Below are 15,487 nucleotides of genomic sequence, written 5' to 3'. Positions count from 1 at the left end.
GGCAGCCGTTGCCTAGGCAACAGACCTATACATTGCTTTGCATGGCCTCACAAGCTTTGCAGGCCTCAGGCCTCGGGTACCTACTCTTTACAAGCTAAGCAAGAGGTTAGCAATCGTTCTGTAAGGACCACACATCAGCTGTCTGAGGGTTAGTGCTAGCAGTCTGCACTTACCCACTCAGCTACTGCTGCTGTGCTACAGAAGCAGCTGCCCATCCCTGGTGCCTTGGAAGCAAGCATCAGTAAATCCCATGGCAGGGCGGCTGGCCTGTTGGCTGTAGACCATCCTCTGAAAGGCTTGGGGGCGGACTCTGTTCTGTTAGGGAAAGGGAAGGGAGAAGGAGCTAGGATCAACTTTTGTGAAGGCTGAGAATATTCACCTCTATTAAGAGACATGTAAAAGTTTACAGAAGTTTGGAAAGCATAGAAAAGTAATACTATTGGGTATTGCCTAGGCATGCTTTATTTCTTGTTGTTTTTGCTCTGGAAGTCAGTCTGAGTGCCTTGTATGCTGGGCAAGCACTTCTTCGTTGCTGAGCTATAGTGCCGGCCTCCAAATTCTTAAGTTAATGTAATAGGCTGAGGCGAACAGCTAATGTGTAGAAATGAGTAAATTAACCGAGTAAGCGACTAGTGAGTGACAGAACTGAGCCTTCCTCTAAAGCTTCCCGCTGTGCCACTGTGCTGTGTGCATAGACCAGAGAGAAGTGCTCCCTCTGATTCACACTATCCAGATTTCTATTCATTTCTCTCTAAGCACGGTTTTGTTTTCTCACACTATAGGCAGTTTTAGAACATAGCAATTAATTTTATATCACAATAGCCATTCTTTATCAAGTCAGGGGCCACGGGAAATATTCATAATTGATATGACAGCTGAACACTTTGAATTATAGTGTAAGATATTTCTACAGATAAAAATTAAGGGGGCTGGAAAGGTGGCTTAGCCAGCAAAGTGCCTGCTCTGCCCAAGGACCCAAACTGGCATTCTAAGACACTCAGGCTTGGTGTACTTGTAACCCAATCCCTGGGGTAGGGGGAAATGAATCCTTAGAGTTCACTAGCCAGCTAGTCTTGTCAAATTTGTGCGCCCCAGATTCAGTGAGAAGAGACCCTGTCTGAAGAAATAAGGTGCAGAATAATAGAGCACACATATTATGTGTACATGTGCACACACAAATATGAAAACTACAGTTAGTAACATATCATCAAGTTCAAGAAAACTTACATTTTAGTCAAGTAATTCATTGTTTGGGAAGTGGAGGGAAGACTGCCCTGTGCACTTTAGGGGGTCTTTAGTGTCTTTGTCTACTTGATGGTAATAGCACATGCTTTGTGACAATTAAAATATCTCTTAAGGTCTTGGGAAGTAGTTTAGTGGTGGTGATGGCCCTGTACATGGAAGCTCCTAGACCTTGCTCTTGCCCATCGGGATCCCTGAGACCTGGAGAAGGAAGTGGAGCTATGGAGCTATGGTGCGCTGCGTGTATGATGAGAACTGACAGTGCCCAAGAGCACATTTCACAAGTATTCATGCAGAGGCCAATGTGGTTGATGGAAATGTCTGTTTGCCTCTTGTGAATCCTGTTGAGAGATGGGGAGCCGTCTAAGAAGTTGTATTCAAATTGGTCTGGAATTGGCAGCCCAGTGGTGAGCGCTGCCTGCATGTGGTGTGAATTGCAGGATCCTCTCTTCTGGATAGACAGGGTTCACTGGGCATTACCATGTTGACTTTCTCTGACTTGGAAAACTTTCTTTGAAACACTAGTGGTAATCCTTTGTGATAGATGGCTTGCATGATGATACAGATAATTTCTAGGACCCAGAATTCTCATGCTACATTCTGTTGTGAAATGTGATGGGCCAAATGTCCCTCTCCTCAGCTGGTAAAATGTGATTATTCTCTGTAGAGCTGTACTCTTTGATGAAGTAATCATCTTTCAGATGGTCATGGACTGCCCCGTTCACGTGTGTGCAGGTGTACCACTTGCATGCTTCAGGCTGTGCAGGTCAAAAGCGGGCACCATATCCCCCAAAACTGGACTTAGGGGTGCTTGTGAACCATGGAGTGGTTCCTCTGCAGGAACAAGTGCTCTTGACCCCTGAGCTGTTTTCTCCAGCCGTGGCTTTCCTGGAGTGAATTCCTATTCTTGTTCTTTCTTTGTTTACATTTCAGTCCCCACCCCCTTTCTTTTCCCTTAGGAAACCCCTCCTGGGGCCTTACTCAGGCTGCGCCTTCGGGTGCTTTGTTCCACTGTTTCCCGCATGTCTTATGTCTGTTCATCCTGAGGTGACTTGTTTGTGGTTAAGCTCTAGCTTCTGACACTTTTAAAATAGATTTTGTCGTTCAGTGTACTGAAGGCTCGTTTGGTCTCTTCCACCTAATGTTTACGCTGTCTGCTGTGCTGCCCCATGTTTAGGCCCAGTGTTAAGATACACCTTAAAGACAAGTTTAAGCTTTTATTTCTTAAATTACCTCAGAACCAAAATAGCATATAATCCTCTCCTTTTGTTGTTGTTGTTTTGTTTTTGTTTTTTCGAGACAGGGTTTCTCTGTGTAGCCCTGGCTGTCTTAGAACTCACTTGGTAGACCAGGCTGGCCTTGAACTCAGAAATCTGTCTGCCTCTGCCTCTCAAGTGCTGGGATTAAAGGTGTGCGCCACCGCCTGGTGTATAATCGTCTCCTTTTGGCACTTGGGGCACAGTGTCTGCCTGCTGTGAGACTTTATTATAGCTAAATGATTGTTTCGTTGTGTTTGCCTTATACTTCAGTAAGAATGTATTTGTTCTAATCTTATTTCTTATTGACTATCAGCTAATTTTTCATGAGATGTTGTCTTAGGGCTTCTGTTGCTGTGAAGAGACACCATGAGCAAGGCAACGCTTACAAAGGGTAACATTCCCCTGGGGCTGGCTTACAGGTCAGAGGCTCAGGCCTTCATCTCACCATGCTGGGGCATGGCCGCACGCAGGCAGACATGGTGCTGGAGAAGGAGCTGAGAGCTCTGCAGCTTGATCTTCAAGCAGCAGAAGGACACTGTGTCCACACTGACTGCAGCTTGAGCTTCTGAGACCCCACAGCCCATCCCAACAGTGACACACTTCCCCCAAACATGCCACACCTTTTAATAGTGCCACTTCCCACGGCCAAGCGTTCAAACACACGAGTGTGGGGGCTATTCCTAGTCAAATTACCACAGATAGTTTCCTGGTTTGTAATTTATCATCTTGAATAATTTTGCTTTTTGTCCTTGTGATCTTTTGCAACATCATCTTTATGATGTTTTATTTCTCAAAAAGGGCATAGGGTAATAGAGTGTTTGAGTTTTGCTTCTGCTTGTATGGGAGCATGGCTCCTTAGGCTCGATGTTTTGATCAGCCTTTATTGGTCTATGAACAGCATACAGTGTGCATGTCTAACTTACACAGATTGACAAGGCCGGACAAGGCTGTTGTGCTGTTTTAGACTGGGAGGTCAGGACCTCAGTCCACTAGTGAGTGCGCCCAACTCTCTACGAGTCTCCTGTGCTCACTCTCTGTCTCCAGGTGGCCTCGGCTCGGGTTTCAGTCACTGGGTTCTAACATTGACTGTCATAATGTTGAGATTTACCTGTACTGTATAAATCAATAATTTGTCTTTTGTTGCTGAGAAATAGTCTGTCATATTGGTATGCCGTAGTTTATGTTCCCATTTACACGTTATAAGAACTTTGGGTTCTTCTAGTTAAAAAAAAGCTGTTGTGAACATTCAAATACAAGTCACTGTGTAGATAAAAGCTTTTTTTTTTTTTTTTTTTTTTTTTTTTTTTTTTTTTTTGGTTTTTTGAGACAGGGTTTCTCTGTATAGCCCTGGCTGTCCTGGAACTCACTCTGTAGACCAGGCTGGCCTCGAACTCAGAAATCCACCTGCCTCTGCCTCCCAGAGTGCTGGGATTACAGGCGTGCGCCACCACTGCCTGGCCTAGATGAAAGCTTTTATTTCTAGAAGTTTCATACAGCTGTTATATTTCCTTAAACATTTCTTTCTGAGATTAACTTGTGTACACTGTATAAAATAGGGTGAAGTTTCCTGTTTCCTCACTACATCATCAGGTTGTTCTGTCTGTTGAGAAGATACTCGGTTCTAATGAATGCCATTGGTGCATTTATTGAAAATTAAGTGATTGTATACATATCCATTTCTGGACTTGCCAAGTTTCGTTAATCTATCTTTATGCCACGACTACTGTAGTGTCTTGATTATTAAAGGTTTTTTAAAAATATGTATTACACATGAGTCTTAGACATAGAATTGCCATTTTTAAGTTTGCAGTTCAGCAGAGTTAAGTCTCCTCATACTATTCAACAGCGACTGCCACCATCTAATTCCAGAACTTCTTCCTTCCAAGCTGAGGTTCTTTCTTGGGCAATGGTTCCCAGTGCCTGGCGCGTGTGACATTCTGTCCACGACTGAGACAGGGTCTCTACATCTGCTCCCACCAGCTGCTGGAGGAAGCCGAGGTGGACATCTTCTGGCTTGCCCAGCCTTGCAGCTGATTTCTGCAGTCTGTGCTTTGGATACTCTGTTCTTCCTCTTCCTCTGCCCTTGTGGCTTCCATGTTATGGTTGCTGTCAGTTGATGCATATTTCTCATGTGTGTTACATTGTAATTCCATTCAGTATTTCTGTAACCAGTTCTCAAGGTGTAAGTATTTATGTCACTTAAATGGTTTGCCCTTGATTCCTGCTGTATCTTCAGCTCCATAAGGACAGCAGCAATGGATACCAGCACCTCACTGGCAGTTGGGAGGACAGGAGCACTCTGGGGCTCATGGCCTTACATAAAGAGATGGTAAAGGAGACTTCCCTACAGGGTTTGTGTTGTTTGACAAACATAAGGAAACCAATAACATTAGTTTGTGGTGTACGTAAAGTTGAACCAAATTATTCTCTCATTCTAATTGCATAGTGTGACCTATTATCTTATGTGATTTGGGACCAGGTCTAACCTGACAGTCAAGGGTGGGAATGGCACGAAAATAAAGTCACGATGCAGTATGTTGATGTTTCTTCGTGTGTAACTGAAGCAAGCGGTGGCTTTAGCAGCTTCATTCTTGTTTTCTTCCTCTTACAGACCGAGACAACACTTGGCCTCAGTTCATATCAACAGAAAAGGTAAGCTGGACTCACATGCAGGCATGCGTCCGCTCCTCTGGCTCCTGCACCCTTCTCACTCACTCTCTCGGGTTACTTTCTGATGAACACATAGCGTTGTAGTATAAAGACATTTTGTTGTGATTTTCTTTTCATTCTGTTGTTTGTTTTGCTTGATGTGGGCCAGGAACTTACTATGTGACTCTGGCTAGCCTGGAACTTTATGTAGACCAGGTTAGTCTCAGTCTTAGATAAGTTTATTTGCCTTTGCCTCCCAAGTGCTGAGACTAAAGGCCTGGCTTATGCCATGTCTTTCTAAATATTGTGTTCTAAATACTTTCTAAATACATGTGTTTGAAAAGCCAAATTGGAGTGAATTCCATGTGATGCAGTAATATAGCACATTTCTTTGGAAAAGTGTCCGAGACTGTGACAAAGGCCTGGAGTAATTGCCTGGCAAGAGAAAAGGTCTGTTTGACTCACAGTTTTGAAAATTGCACACTCAGCACAGCATGACAACACCAACTCTAATCAGAGTTAGAGATGGAGAAAGGGTTAGGGTCCCACGGGCTCCTTTGAGGGCACGCTCCTAATGGCAGAAAGCCCTCTCTCCAAGTCCAGCCTACTATGGAGTCTGGGGACCGAGCTCCTAAACATGGGCTTTCAGGGACACATAAGATTTAACTGGAGGCCTGTCCCTGCCATATCTAAAGGGCCTTTACTCAGAACAGAGATACCTCTGTCTTGCAAGAGTATCATCAGGTTTGTAAGTTCTTAGCTCTAGGACTGATACATCCAGAAAGGTACACCCGTGCTCCGCAGATCAGAAGTTAGCCACGGAGTTACACTGGTTTATAGTTATGGAGATGATATTCATCCGAGAGCTGGCTCAGTGTAAGGAGCACCTCTGCTCTTGCAAAGGAACTGGGTTCAGCTCCCATCACCTACATGGCATGGTCTTCCGACTTGACAGTCCAGCATTGTGTTCTCCTAGATGAATTTGTCTCATAATGAATATGGAATTTTGCATATTCACTGTGCTTTCTGTGTGAGCTAGCTTTCCCAGTGCTCAGGAGGCAGAGGCAGGCGGACCTCCAAATTTGAGGTTAGCATGTTCTACAGAGCAAATTCCAGGACAGCCAGGGCTACACAGAGAAACCCTGTCTCAAAAAAACAAAACAAAACAGACAGCAAGAACATGGAGTGGGAGGGGATCCACTTGAGGTGTTGGGAAAGAAGGCTGTCCTGACTGAGAGGAACTGGTAAGGAAGTGTGAGCGCTGAGGGCTCATCAGCCGCCTCACCATCTTAGCATCTTCTACATGCTGGGCTGTGAATGCCCCTCTTGAGGATCCTGGAGGATAGCAGAGATACAGGCATGAAAGACTCCAGCACACTGGGAGAAAGTGTGGATCGGTGCTGCCTTTGTTAGAGGGTATGGCACCGAAAACACAAAGCTCTGAGTGAATGGTGTCTGTCATCCGAGGCTGCCCTCTGACTTCAGAACCTGTGACCTTGAACCGGCTTGCTGTTGCCTGATGTCAGGGCTCCTATGCATGGTCTGCTGTTAGGGTCTGCAGCCATCGGTGGGGGAGTAGGAATCCGAGCATCTAAGTTACCATTTCACCAGCTGTGCAGCATTATAAAACATCCTGAGCAAAATTTTTCTTTATAAACTGGGATAATAAAGTCACCATGTGGCCTATATTGTGAATAGTGAAAGGCAGTGCGATTATAAAAGGCTGATTTGAGATGAAATACAAACATTTATGCAGGTACTAACAGCTTGCAAACTCAAGCAGACGACTGGAAGTTGTGGGGTTTATGATTCATTCATTCATTTAGCAAATATTTATTAGGATTCTTATGTATAGCAGACATTGTTCTGACCACTGACATTCATTCTCCATTGCTGTATAAGAAGTTAACAATACTCCAGCAGTCTTAAAAACAGGATTCTTTGAGGTCAGAATCAGAACAGGTTATCATTCGAAGCTGTAGACTGGAGTTTGGGCGAGATTTGTGGCCCAGCTGTAGTGCAGCGCTTCTGAATGGGTGACAGGCTATCTGAGGCAAGCTGGCTAGCCAGGGTAGTCATATTGGCAACTCCAGGTTCCAGTAGGAGACACTGCCCCCCATACACACTACACACTACACACACAGACACACACACACTATACACTACACACACAGACACACACACACTACACACTACACACTACACACACACACACACACACACACACACACACACACCACACATGCCCAAAACTCCCCATAAGATGACGTCTTTGAAGTGTCACATGCTCTGTCACCCTATGCCTTATTTTCTTAAGACAAGGTCTCTTACTGAGTCTGGAGCTAGGGCTATCAGCCAGCAAACCAGTGATCCTCTTGTCTTTCCTGGAGTTACAGGTACAAGCCACCATGCCCAGGTTTTTCAGTGGCTTTTCAGATCTGAACTCAGGTCCTTTGTGTTTCTGCAGCTGGTCTTCATCTTAGCCTTGACATGTAATTCTTGGATATGTTGTCGGTTGTCATATTAATATATTCTCTTGTGTTTATTTTCCTGACTCTTAAATGGAATAAATGATTTGTCTTTCTTATCTTTATAAATGACTTTAGAAAAACAAAGCAAATAAAAAGTAGCAGTGTCTACCTGTTTAGCCCAGACCAGTCTCCCTCCAACTCATTCATAATACATAACACATAACACATAACACACAGCAGTGAGCCCATGGAAAGACGCTGAAAGCATAAAATACTTGGGATAAAGTGTCAGCCTTTCATTAGAATTATTTGCAACCTGGGAAAATTTTTCTTAAAATACCAAGAATGTGTATCATAAAGAAAAATGATAAATTATATTTCATCAAAATTAAAAATGTTTGCTGTTCAAAAGACCAGGGAAATATGTTGTCTGTGCCAGAGTCCCAGAGTGTCCGTATACACAGGCAGCCTCATAACTCAGACAGCATCTCTGCCTAAGAGAGGTTAGAACAGACCATTTACAAAAGACAAGTAGTTTGATAAATAAATGGAAAGACATTTGATATCATTAATATCATTAGTTAGTGGAATTCATATCAAAACTAAAATGTGTCTGATATGTTTCCTGTACTATGCAGGGGAACCCCTGCTCACTGGCTTAAGGAGCTGCCCATCTATAGCAGTCACGGGGACTACTTACCTGTGGATGGCTGGCCCCTTCCCCCATCTATTTTGTAATGATCTTTGTGAGTCAGCATACAAAATAGGACTGCCAGATGTGAGAGTCTGCGCTTACCATGGGGTTCAGATTTCTCAGCTTGGTACTGCAGGTCACTTCCAGATGCTGAAGATGGGTGCTCGCACTTTGCATTTCCATAGGAATTCTGTGTGTTCCGGTTCCCATGGACCACACTTTTTTTAATACTGTGTTCAGGTAGCACCTCCCCCACCCTGCTGTAATCTCGGCATTCAGGAGGCTGAGGTGTGAAGAGCAAAGATCTGGGGCTAGCCTGACTACAGAATAAGTTAAGACCCTGTTGCAAAGCCTTCCCCATATGGAGTCAAAGTACCTTTTCTTTAGTTAGTGGTTGATTCTAATCAGACATCTGTAAAATTCCTAACAACACCTCAGCACCAAGAAAGTGCTGATTTCATATGGAAGTCATCTGCTTAACTTTGACCCAAGTGGTAACCAAACAGAAGAGTTCATTTCTTCAAAATTTCATTGTTTTCTAGCTTGAGATCCGAAAAGTCTGCGTTTCTGTCTCCAGATCTGGAGGGTGTTATGTTCCTGTGTACCAGAGAGAGAGGGGGAGAGACAGACAGACACAGAGTTTGTCTGTAGGTGTTAATGTGCATATGTGTACATGTGAAGGCCAGAGACAGCCTCAGATGTTGTTTCTCAGGCATCCCCTACCCTTTCTTTGTGAGGCAAGCTCGCCCACTGCCCTTGGGCAGATAGTCTAGGCTGATGGCCCAGCAGGCCCTGGGATCTGTCTTTCTCTGTCTCCCTAGTGTTGGTATCCCAAGTGTGCTCCACACACTGGACTCTTCATGTGGGTTCTGGAGTTCCGAACTGAAGTCCTTGTGCTTGCAAGGCAAGCATTTTACTAAGATAGCTCCCTAGTCATGCAAATAATTTTTCATAAAAATTTAGAAGACAATTATATTGATAATTCAGAGCTAATAATTGCTAAAGAAAGCAAAACAGCTATGAGAACATCCCAGATTGGCTTGCATTGAAATTGGTGAAGGGATATAAACCATTTTTCATATTATCTCTCCCTTTTGTTTCTGTTTTTGTTTTTTTGTTTTTTTTTTGGCATCATTTTAATCATTTGCACTCTGTTAATAGAGTACTAAGTAGTGTCTTGTCTTAGGTAAATAAACATGGTGGAATCATTTTATCAGTTGCAGACCCGTGACAGTTGTGTCACTACATTTTTAGTTTTTTAAGACAATGCAGATCTGTGCCTGTTTGTGCTGACCCATTTGAACTTATCCCTTAGCTGGGGCTCTGCTGTTGTCTTGAAAATACACATTTGTGAAAGACAAATCTTCCCCGCTGCTTCCTCCTTTCTTACTTGTGACTGTTCTGTCAATCCCATTAGCAGGAGCTGGGTGCTGCTCCTGCTGGGTTTACAGGAGGCTGAGCACAGGGCATTAGAACCTCCTCCTAAGGAGGTGCCAGGGAAGGAAGGGCACGGATGGAGACAGTTGGGACGCTGAAGACGAGGCTCCTGCAGCGGGACCAAAGCTTGGCCCGGTATCCTGCTGCCGCTTACTTAGCTCGGTCTAGATAAGACACCTCTTTAAAAGGTCCACCCGATGCTCTTGAACATCCCGCACCGCCCGCACTTCTTTTAGTCTACTACCTGCGGATCATTAAAGTCTGTCAGTCATCCTTGGTTCCTCTCTTCCTAAGCAGTCGCTGTCCTTTCCTCTGCTTGGGCTGCTGTAGCTCCGCCCTGCTTCCCTCCTGAGTTTCTGCATCTGTTCTTTGCACTGCAGCGCTGCAGCCTGTGACTCCTTTGTTAAAGCACTGCTGGATTACTTAGCTCTCCTTACTATTGTCACAGAGTCCTTAATGAGAAACAGCTCAAGGTGTACAGTGGAGGGGACACAGTCCTGTCATGGCTGAACTACGAGGCAGCTGGCGTGGCACCATTGCAAAACCCAGGCCAGGTTACAAAACCACAAGGTTCAGCTCCAGTGGCCCAGTTGCTCCAGCGCAGTTCGGCTTCCGGAACGTACCACAACAGCGCCACCAGCTGGACATCGAGTGTTCAGACACATGAGCCTGTCAGGAACATGTCTGGAGAATGCGTTTCTTACATTGACAATAGTAGCCACACTCCTCACTTGCCCTCTCACCTTGCCTTCTCCTCTCCTTCCTTTACTCGGACGTTTTCTGTCTTCTGGCTCTCCAGCTCACCAAGCACATCCAGCCGTCCAACCTTGGTCTCCACCACCCAAGCTTCGGGCGCCCTCCTCGCTCTGTGGTTTACTCAGTGTGCTGGACTTGAGTGCTGTCATATTTGTGTCGAATGCATGGGCTTCGTTCTTTTCAGTCATGCCTACCACTTACAGAAGTATTCATGTGCAACTTTCAGGGTGGAATCTTGCTTCTGTGAGAGGAAGAACTATATCGTGTTCTCCTCTGCCCCTCTAACACTCAGTACAGATGTGAGTGTGGCTAGTGACTCACAATTGTGTCAGGCATTACCTTTTTCTTAACTTGGTATGGTTTTAGACTTGCTTAACTTTGAGGCTTGAAACACGTGAGCTAGGGCTGGGGAGTCGGATAAGAGCACTTGTGCTTCTTGCAAAGGAGCCGGGTCCAGTTCTCACCACCCACATGGAGGCTCACCACCTCCTCGGGCTCCAGGCACACATGCGGTGCACAGACATACAGGAAGACAGAACATTCACATACAGAATAATAAATCTAAAAACCAAGCCAAACAGGTGTCCCGAACATGTCTTATTTTAAAGTAGAGAATGCTGACCCTGGCTAAGGAGGGATGAAAGTGGGAGCGTGGTTTGTCTCCGCCTCTCCCCCCTAGTGTCTGTAGTTTTGTCTGAGGACAATGTGATGTTGAGATTTGCTGCTGTTTTTGTCATCTGTGCTCAGCATGCATATGTAGGACGGGGGATGCTCAGATAGCCCGGAGGAAGCATGCTGCAGACCAGCAGAGCTCAGAACACTCTGGAGCTGAGTGCTTCCAGTTTAGCAGTGCCGTTCTGCTTTTAGGGTACTTCCTGGATCTACTAAATGAAATTACCTCATTAGAAAACTTGTGTTCTTATGAATTGTGCACGTGGTGGGAATGCAGTAGTCTTAGATTATGTCTCATTTCTTTAAACAAAAATATCAGACTTCATTTTGGAAGTTACTTTAGTAGCCGACTGCATTTCCCACTTCATGGTATCTAAACATAAGAGTTAGATATGGGAGCACCACCTGCTCCCAGACATCCTTGATATCTTACATGGCATGTTGGGTCAGGATATCAGAGGCTTGCCATGCAAAATCCTATTTGGTTAACAAGTTCTAGTAGCAAGTCAAGTGGAAATGGTACTTGAATAGTTAGGCTAGAACATGAGTTTAATAAAGTCTTGATTCAGTGCTCTGATTCTCTGAAAGTTCCAGACCCAGATTCTTTATGTTTGCCCCTTTGCCGCTCAGTTGGAATGTGATTGTACTTTTCTCTCTACCTTTTATTAAATTTGTGTAATTGTATTAGCAATTTATCATATTGTGTCAAAAAAATCTAAGAAAACATGTTAAACTGTATTGTTACCAGTGATATCTATCAATCAAGTAAATTTCATTAGTCTATTGAGAAATTTCTACTTTCACAGACCTTTCTGTAAAAAAAGTATCCCCATTTTTTTTTCTTTCTTCCTTGGTTGGTGGTTTTGTTTGAGATAGGATTTTGCTCCATAATGGAGGCTGAATTTAAAGGCAAACGCCTCCTCCCTCCACATTCCAAGCGCTGACAGCGGAGGTACTTAGACCTATGGATGTCGCCGCATTAGCTCATTTACTGAGACCCGTTCACTGTTTCCTTATATCTTAGAGGAGTGAACTGCATGTTCCCAGGAGAGCGCTAGGCCCTGTGGTGTGTCTGCTTGTGTGTGCAGAGGACAGCAGTAACTCTTGGTCCCAGGAATCATCCATCTTGTTTTTAAGACAGGCACTCTCATTGGTCGGAAAGTTACCAAATAGTCTGGACTAAACTACCTAGAGAGCCTTAAGGCTCTGCTGGCATTGCTGCCTCTAGGCTTGCAGCCATACCCAGAGAGTCTTGATTCAGTGCTCTGATTCTCTGAAAGTTCCAGACCCAGATTCTTTATGTTTGCCCCTTTGCCGCTCAGTTGGAATGTGATTGTACTTTTTCTCTCTACCTTTTATTAAATTTCTGTAATTGTATTAGCAATTTATCATATTGTGTCAAAAAAATCTAAGAGAACATGTTAAACTGTATTTTTACCAGTGATATCTATCAATCAAGTAAATTTCATTAGTCTATTGAGAAATTTCTACTTTCACAGACCTTTCTTTGCCACCTGAGTTATCACCTCGTCCCAGATTCCTGGTGTCTTAAAATGCTTTCCTGTGACAGAAGTCAAGCATCGACCGTGATTTACAGAATTAAGGAGCTGCTCTCACACTTCTTCTTCTCTTTGCAGCATTTCTCTGTACCGGGGTAACTGCAGGCCCATCCGATTTGAACCGCCCATGCTGGATTTCCATGAGCAGTAAGTACTTGGAGCTATAGGACGGTTTTAGTTGCATTTCTCCTGCCTTTTGTTGTGTTAGCTGTGTTAGCTGTGTGAGAGAGAAATCTGGCATAATATAAACTTCAAAAGTCTAAACACTGCCCACACACTACACTCTGGCTCAGAGGGTCCGAGCGTGGGAAGTGGCATTCACCTCGAAGCCTCGTCTGATTAGCACTTTGTCTCTGCATTTAAAGTCACCTTATTGGCACTTTGCATGATGTGATGCTCTTGAAGTGCATGTGTCATCATGTCACAAGTAATATGGCCACAAACCCCATGAAAGGTCCCAGCCAATGCCACAGATATGTCTGAGCTGGTCCCTCCTGCTTAGGGACTCTGGTTTCACACATCTCAGGTACTCAAGGAAAGACAAGTGCTTGTCCTGGGCTCGGTTGCAGTGGATGAGGGGGCATCTTGCATCATCACCTGGTACAGAAGAATCTTCAAAGGCTCAAGAGCAAGCTGTGGATTAGTGTTTGCACCGGGAAAGCACGTGATCTAGGGTTTGCTTCTGTGCGTGAGTGCATTTGGTAGTGTGCTTGACTCGGGTGTGGGCAGACTCATCTTGACTTTTCCACACTAACTGTGCAATAAGCCTGTTCTAAATGAAGTTTAAATGTCGGACACGTTCTTGTGGGTTTAATTACTCTTCTGCCCTTGTAATATGAGTCAGTTCTTCCTTCCTTCCTTCCTCTCCTTCCTCTCCTTCCTTCCTTCCTTCCTTCCTTCCTTCCTGTTACTCCTACAGTGAGTTTCTAAGGAAAAAAGTTTTCTGTTTTCAATTTTGAGACTGATAAGTAAATAGGTAGTAGATATTAGACTATATATGCTTTGCTGAGTCAAAGGTTCTAGCTGTCTTTTTTTTTTAAGACTTATTTATTTATTATATGTAAGTACACTGTAGCTGTCATCAGACACCCCAGAAGAGGGCATCAGATCTTGTTACGGATGGTTGTTAGTCACCATATGGTTGCTGGGATTTGAACTAAGGACCTCTGGAAGAGCAGTCAGTGCTCTTTACCACTGAGCCATCTCCAGCCCCTCTAGCTGTCTTTTACAGCATCATGTCCTCTGCCAGAGAAACACTGTATTCCACCTTCCTAGACATTTTATTGTGTCACTGTTTTAGGTCTCTTCTGGCTAAGCAAACAAAGCAGGGCTTCCTCAGCTGCTTTTACTGTAACACACACAGCAAGTTGGAGTGGCTTTTTCATAGCTTCAGATATAGAAATCAGATCTATCATTTGTATTTTCTGAAGCATGGCTGGGTAGTTTGCCTGAGAATCAAAAGACACTTAGTAGCCTATTTTTTTTTTTCTTGATGATGGTATTCTTACAGAGACGATGAGTTGAGGGGCTTAGGCGTACAGAGAAAAGTGTGTGCACTTCAGAATCAGCCATTGGATCAGTAAGGTTGACTTCTGTGTGTGCACTTCAGAATCGGCCATTGGATCACTAAGGTTGACTTCTGTGTGTGCACTTCAGAATCAGCCATTGGATCAGTAAGGTTGACTTCTGTGTGTGCACTTCAGAATCAGCCATTGGATCAGTAAGGTTGACTTCTGTGTGTGCACTTCAGAATCAGCCATTGGATCACTAAGGTTGACTTCTGTGTGTGCACTTCAGAATCGGCCATTGGATCAGTAAGGTTGACTTCTGTGTGTGCACTTCAGAATCAGCCATTGGATCACTAAGGTTGACTTCTGTGTGTGCACTTCAGAATCGGCCATTGGATCAGTAAGGTTGACTTCTGTGGTATTTAGTTTAAAGACTATAACGTCCAGATAGGAAATAAATGTTACATTGTTGTGAGACAGGTTTAAGTACTGTTAGGTTGGTAACCTCAGGAGGGGGTAGGCTCTCCCAGAGGCAGTTAAGCAGTGAAGGCGCTGCCTTTATGAGCTACGCTGCTGGTTCAGGTGCCTACCACTCCCACACAATGCCACAATGCCTATAGCAGTGTTAGGACTTGTTGGGAAGACCTTGATTATGAACCCCCCCCCACACACACACACCCTCCCGGAACTTAAAGGAAGTTTATTTCTATGTATACATTATGTGTGTGTGTCTATGCCATATGCTCATGCAGAAGCAAAGAGAACATTAGAATCCCTGGAGCTGGAGTTAGAGCTGACTATGAGGCACCCCATGTAGGTGCAGGGAACTGATCTCAGGTTCTCTATCACTCTGCTATCCCTCCAGCCCGTTCATACCCAGGGCCTGTGCATGTGTTAATCAAGAATGTTAGCGCTGCTGTGTGTGTGTGTGTGTGTGTGTGTGTGTGAGAGAGAGAGAGAGAGAGAGAGAGAGAGAGAGAGAGAGAGAGAGAGAGTGTGTCTCACAGGCCCAGAACTTCTATTCTTTATGAATTACACAGTCTATTACAGCAGTACAAAATGCACTAAGACCGGTGCAGTGATAAAATTGCAAGAAGCACAGAGTTCTTAATTCAGTTACAGAATATATCACAATCTTCTTTTAAATGAAAAATATTAAGTGAGAAGGGGCATCTATTTGGTGTTTATCAATATGGTTAATTAAAAAAAAAAAGGCTTTTCTTTCTCTAGTTAAGTTAGC

General features: G+C 44.2%; 1 protein-coding gene across 3 annotated transcripts in view; it reads left to right on the top strand.

Annotated features, from left to right (window-relative positions):
* Tmem131 (transmembrane protein 131) overlaps window positions 1-15,487 on the top strand; it is a 141,647-nt gene that overhangs the window by 56,640 nt on the left and 69,520 nt on the right. For all 3 annotated transcript variants that reach the window (XM_052192990.1, XM_052192989.1, XM_052192991.1), the window contains exons 3-4: window positions 5,113-5,153; window positions 12,818-12,886. In XM_052192990.1, the coding sequence (XP_052048950.1) occupies window positions 5,113-5,153; window positions 12,818-12,886 (110 nt within the window). The remainder of the gene's footprint in view (window positions 1-5,112; window positions 5,154-12,817; window positions 12,887-15,487) is intronic.

This window comes from Apodemus sylvaticus, chromosome 9 (genome assembly GCF_947179515.1).
Source record: "Apodemus sylvaticus chromosome 9, mApoSyl1.1, whole genome shotgun sequence".
NCBI classification, from domain to species: Eukaryota; Metazoa; Chordata; class Mammalia; order Rodentia; family Muridae; genus Apodemus; species Apodemus sylvaticus.
Note: the sequence above shows the minus strand (reverse complement) of the source record. Positions and strands in the feature narration are given on the sequence as shown.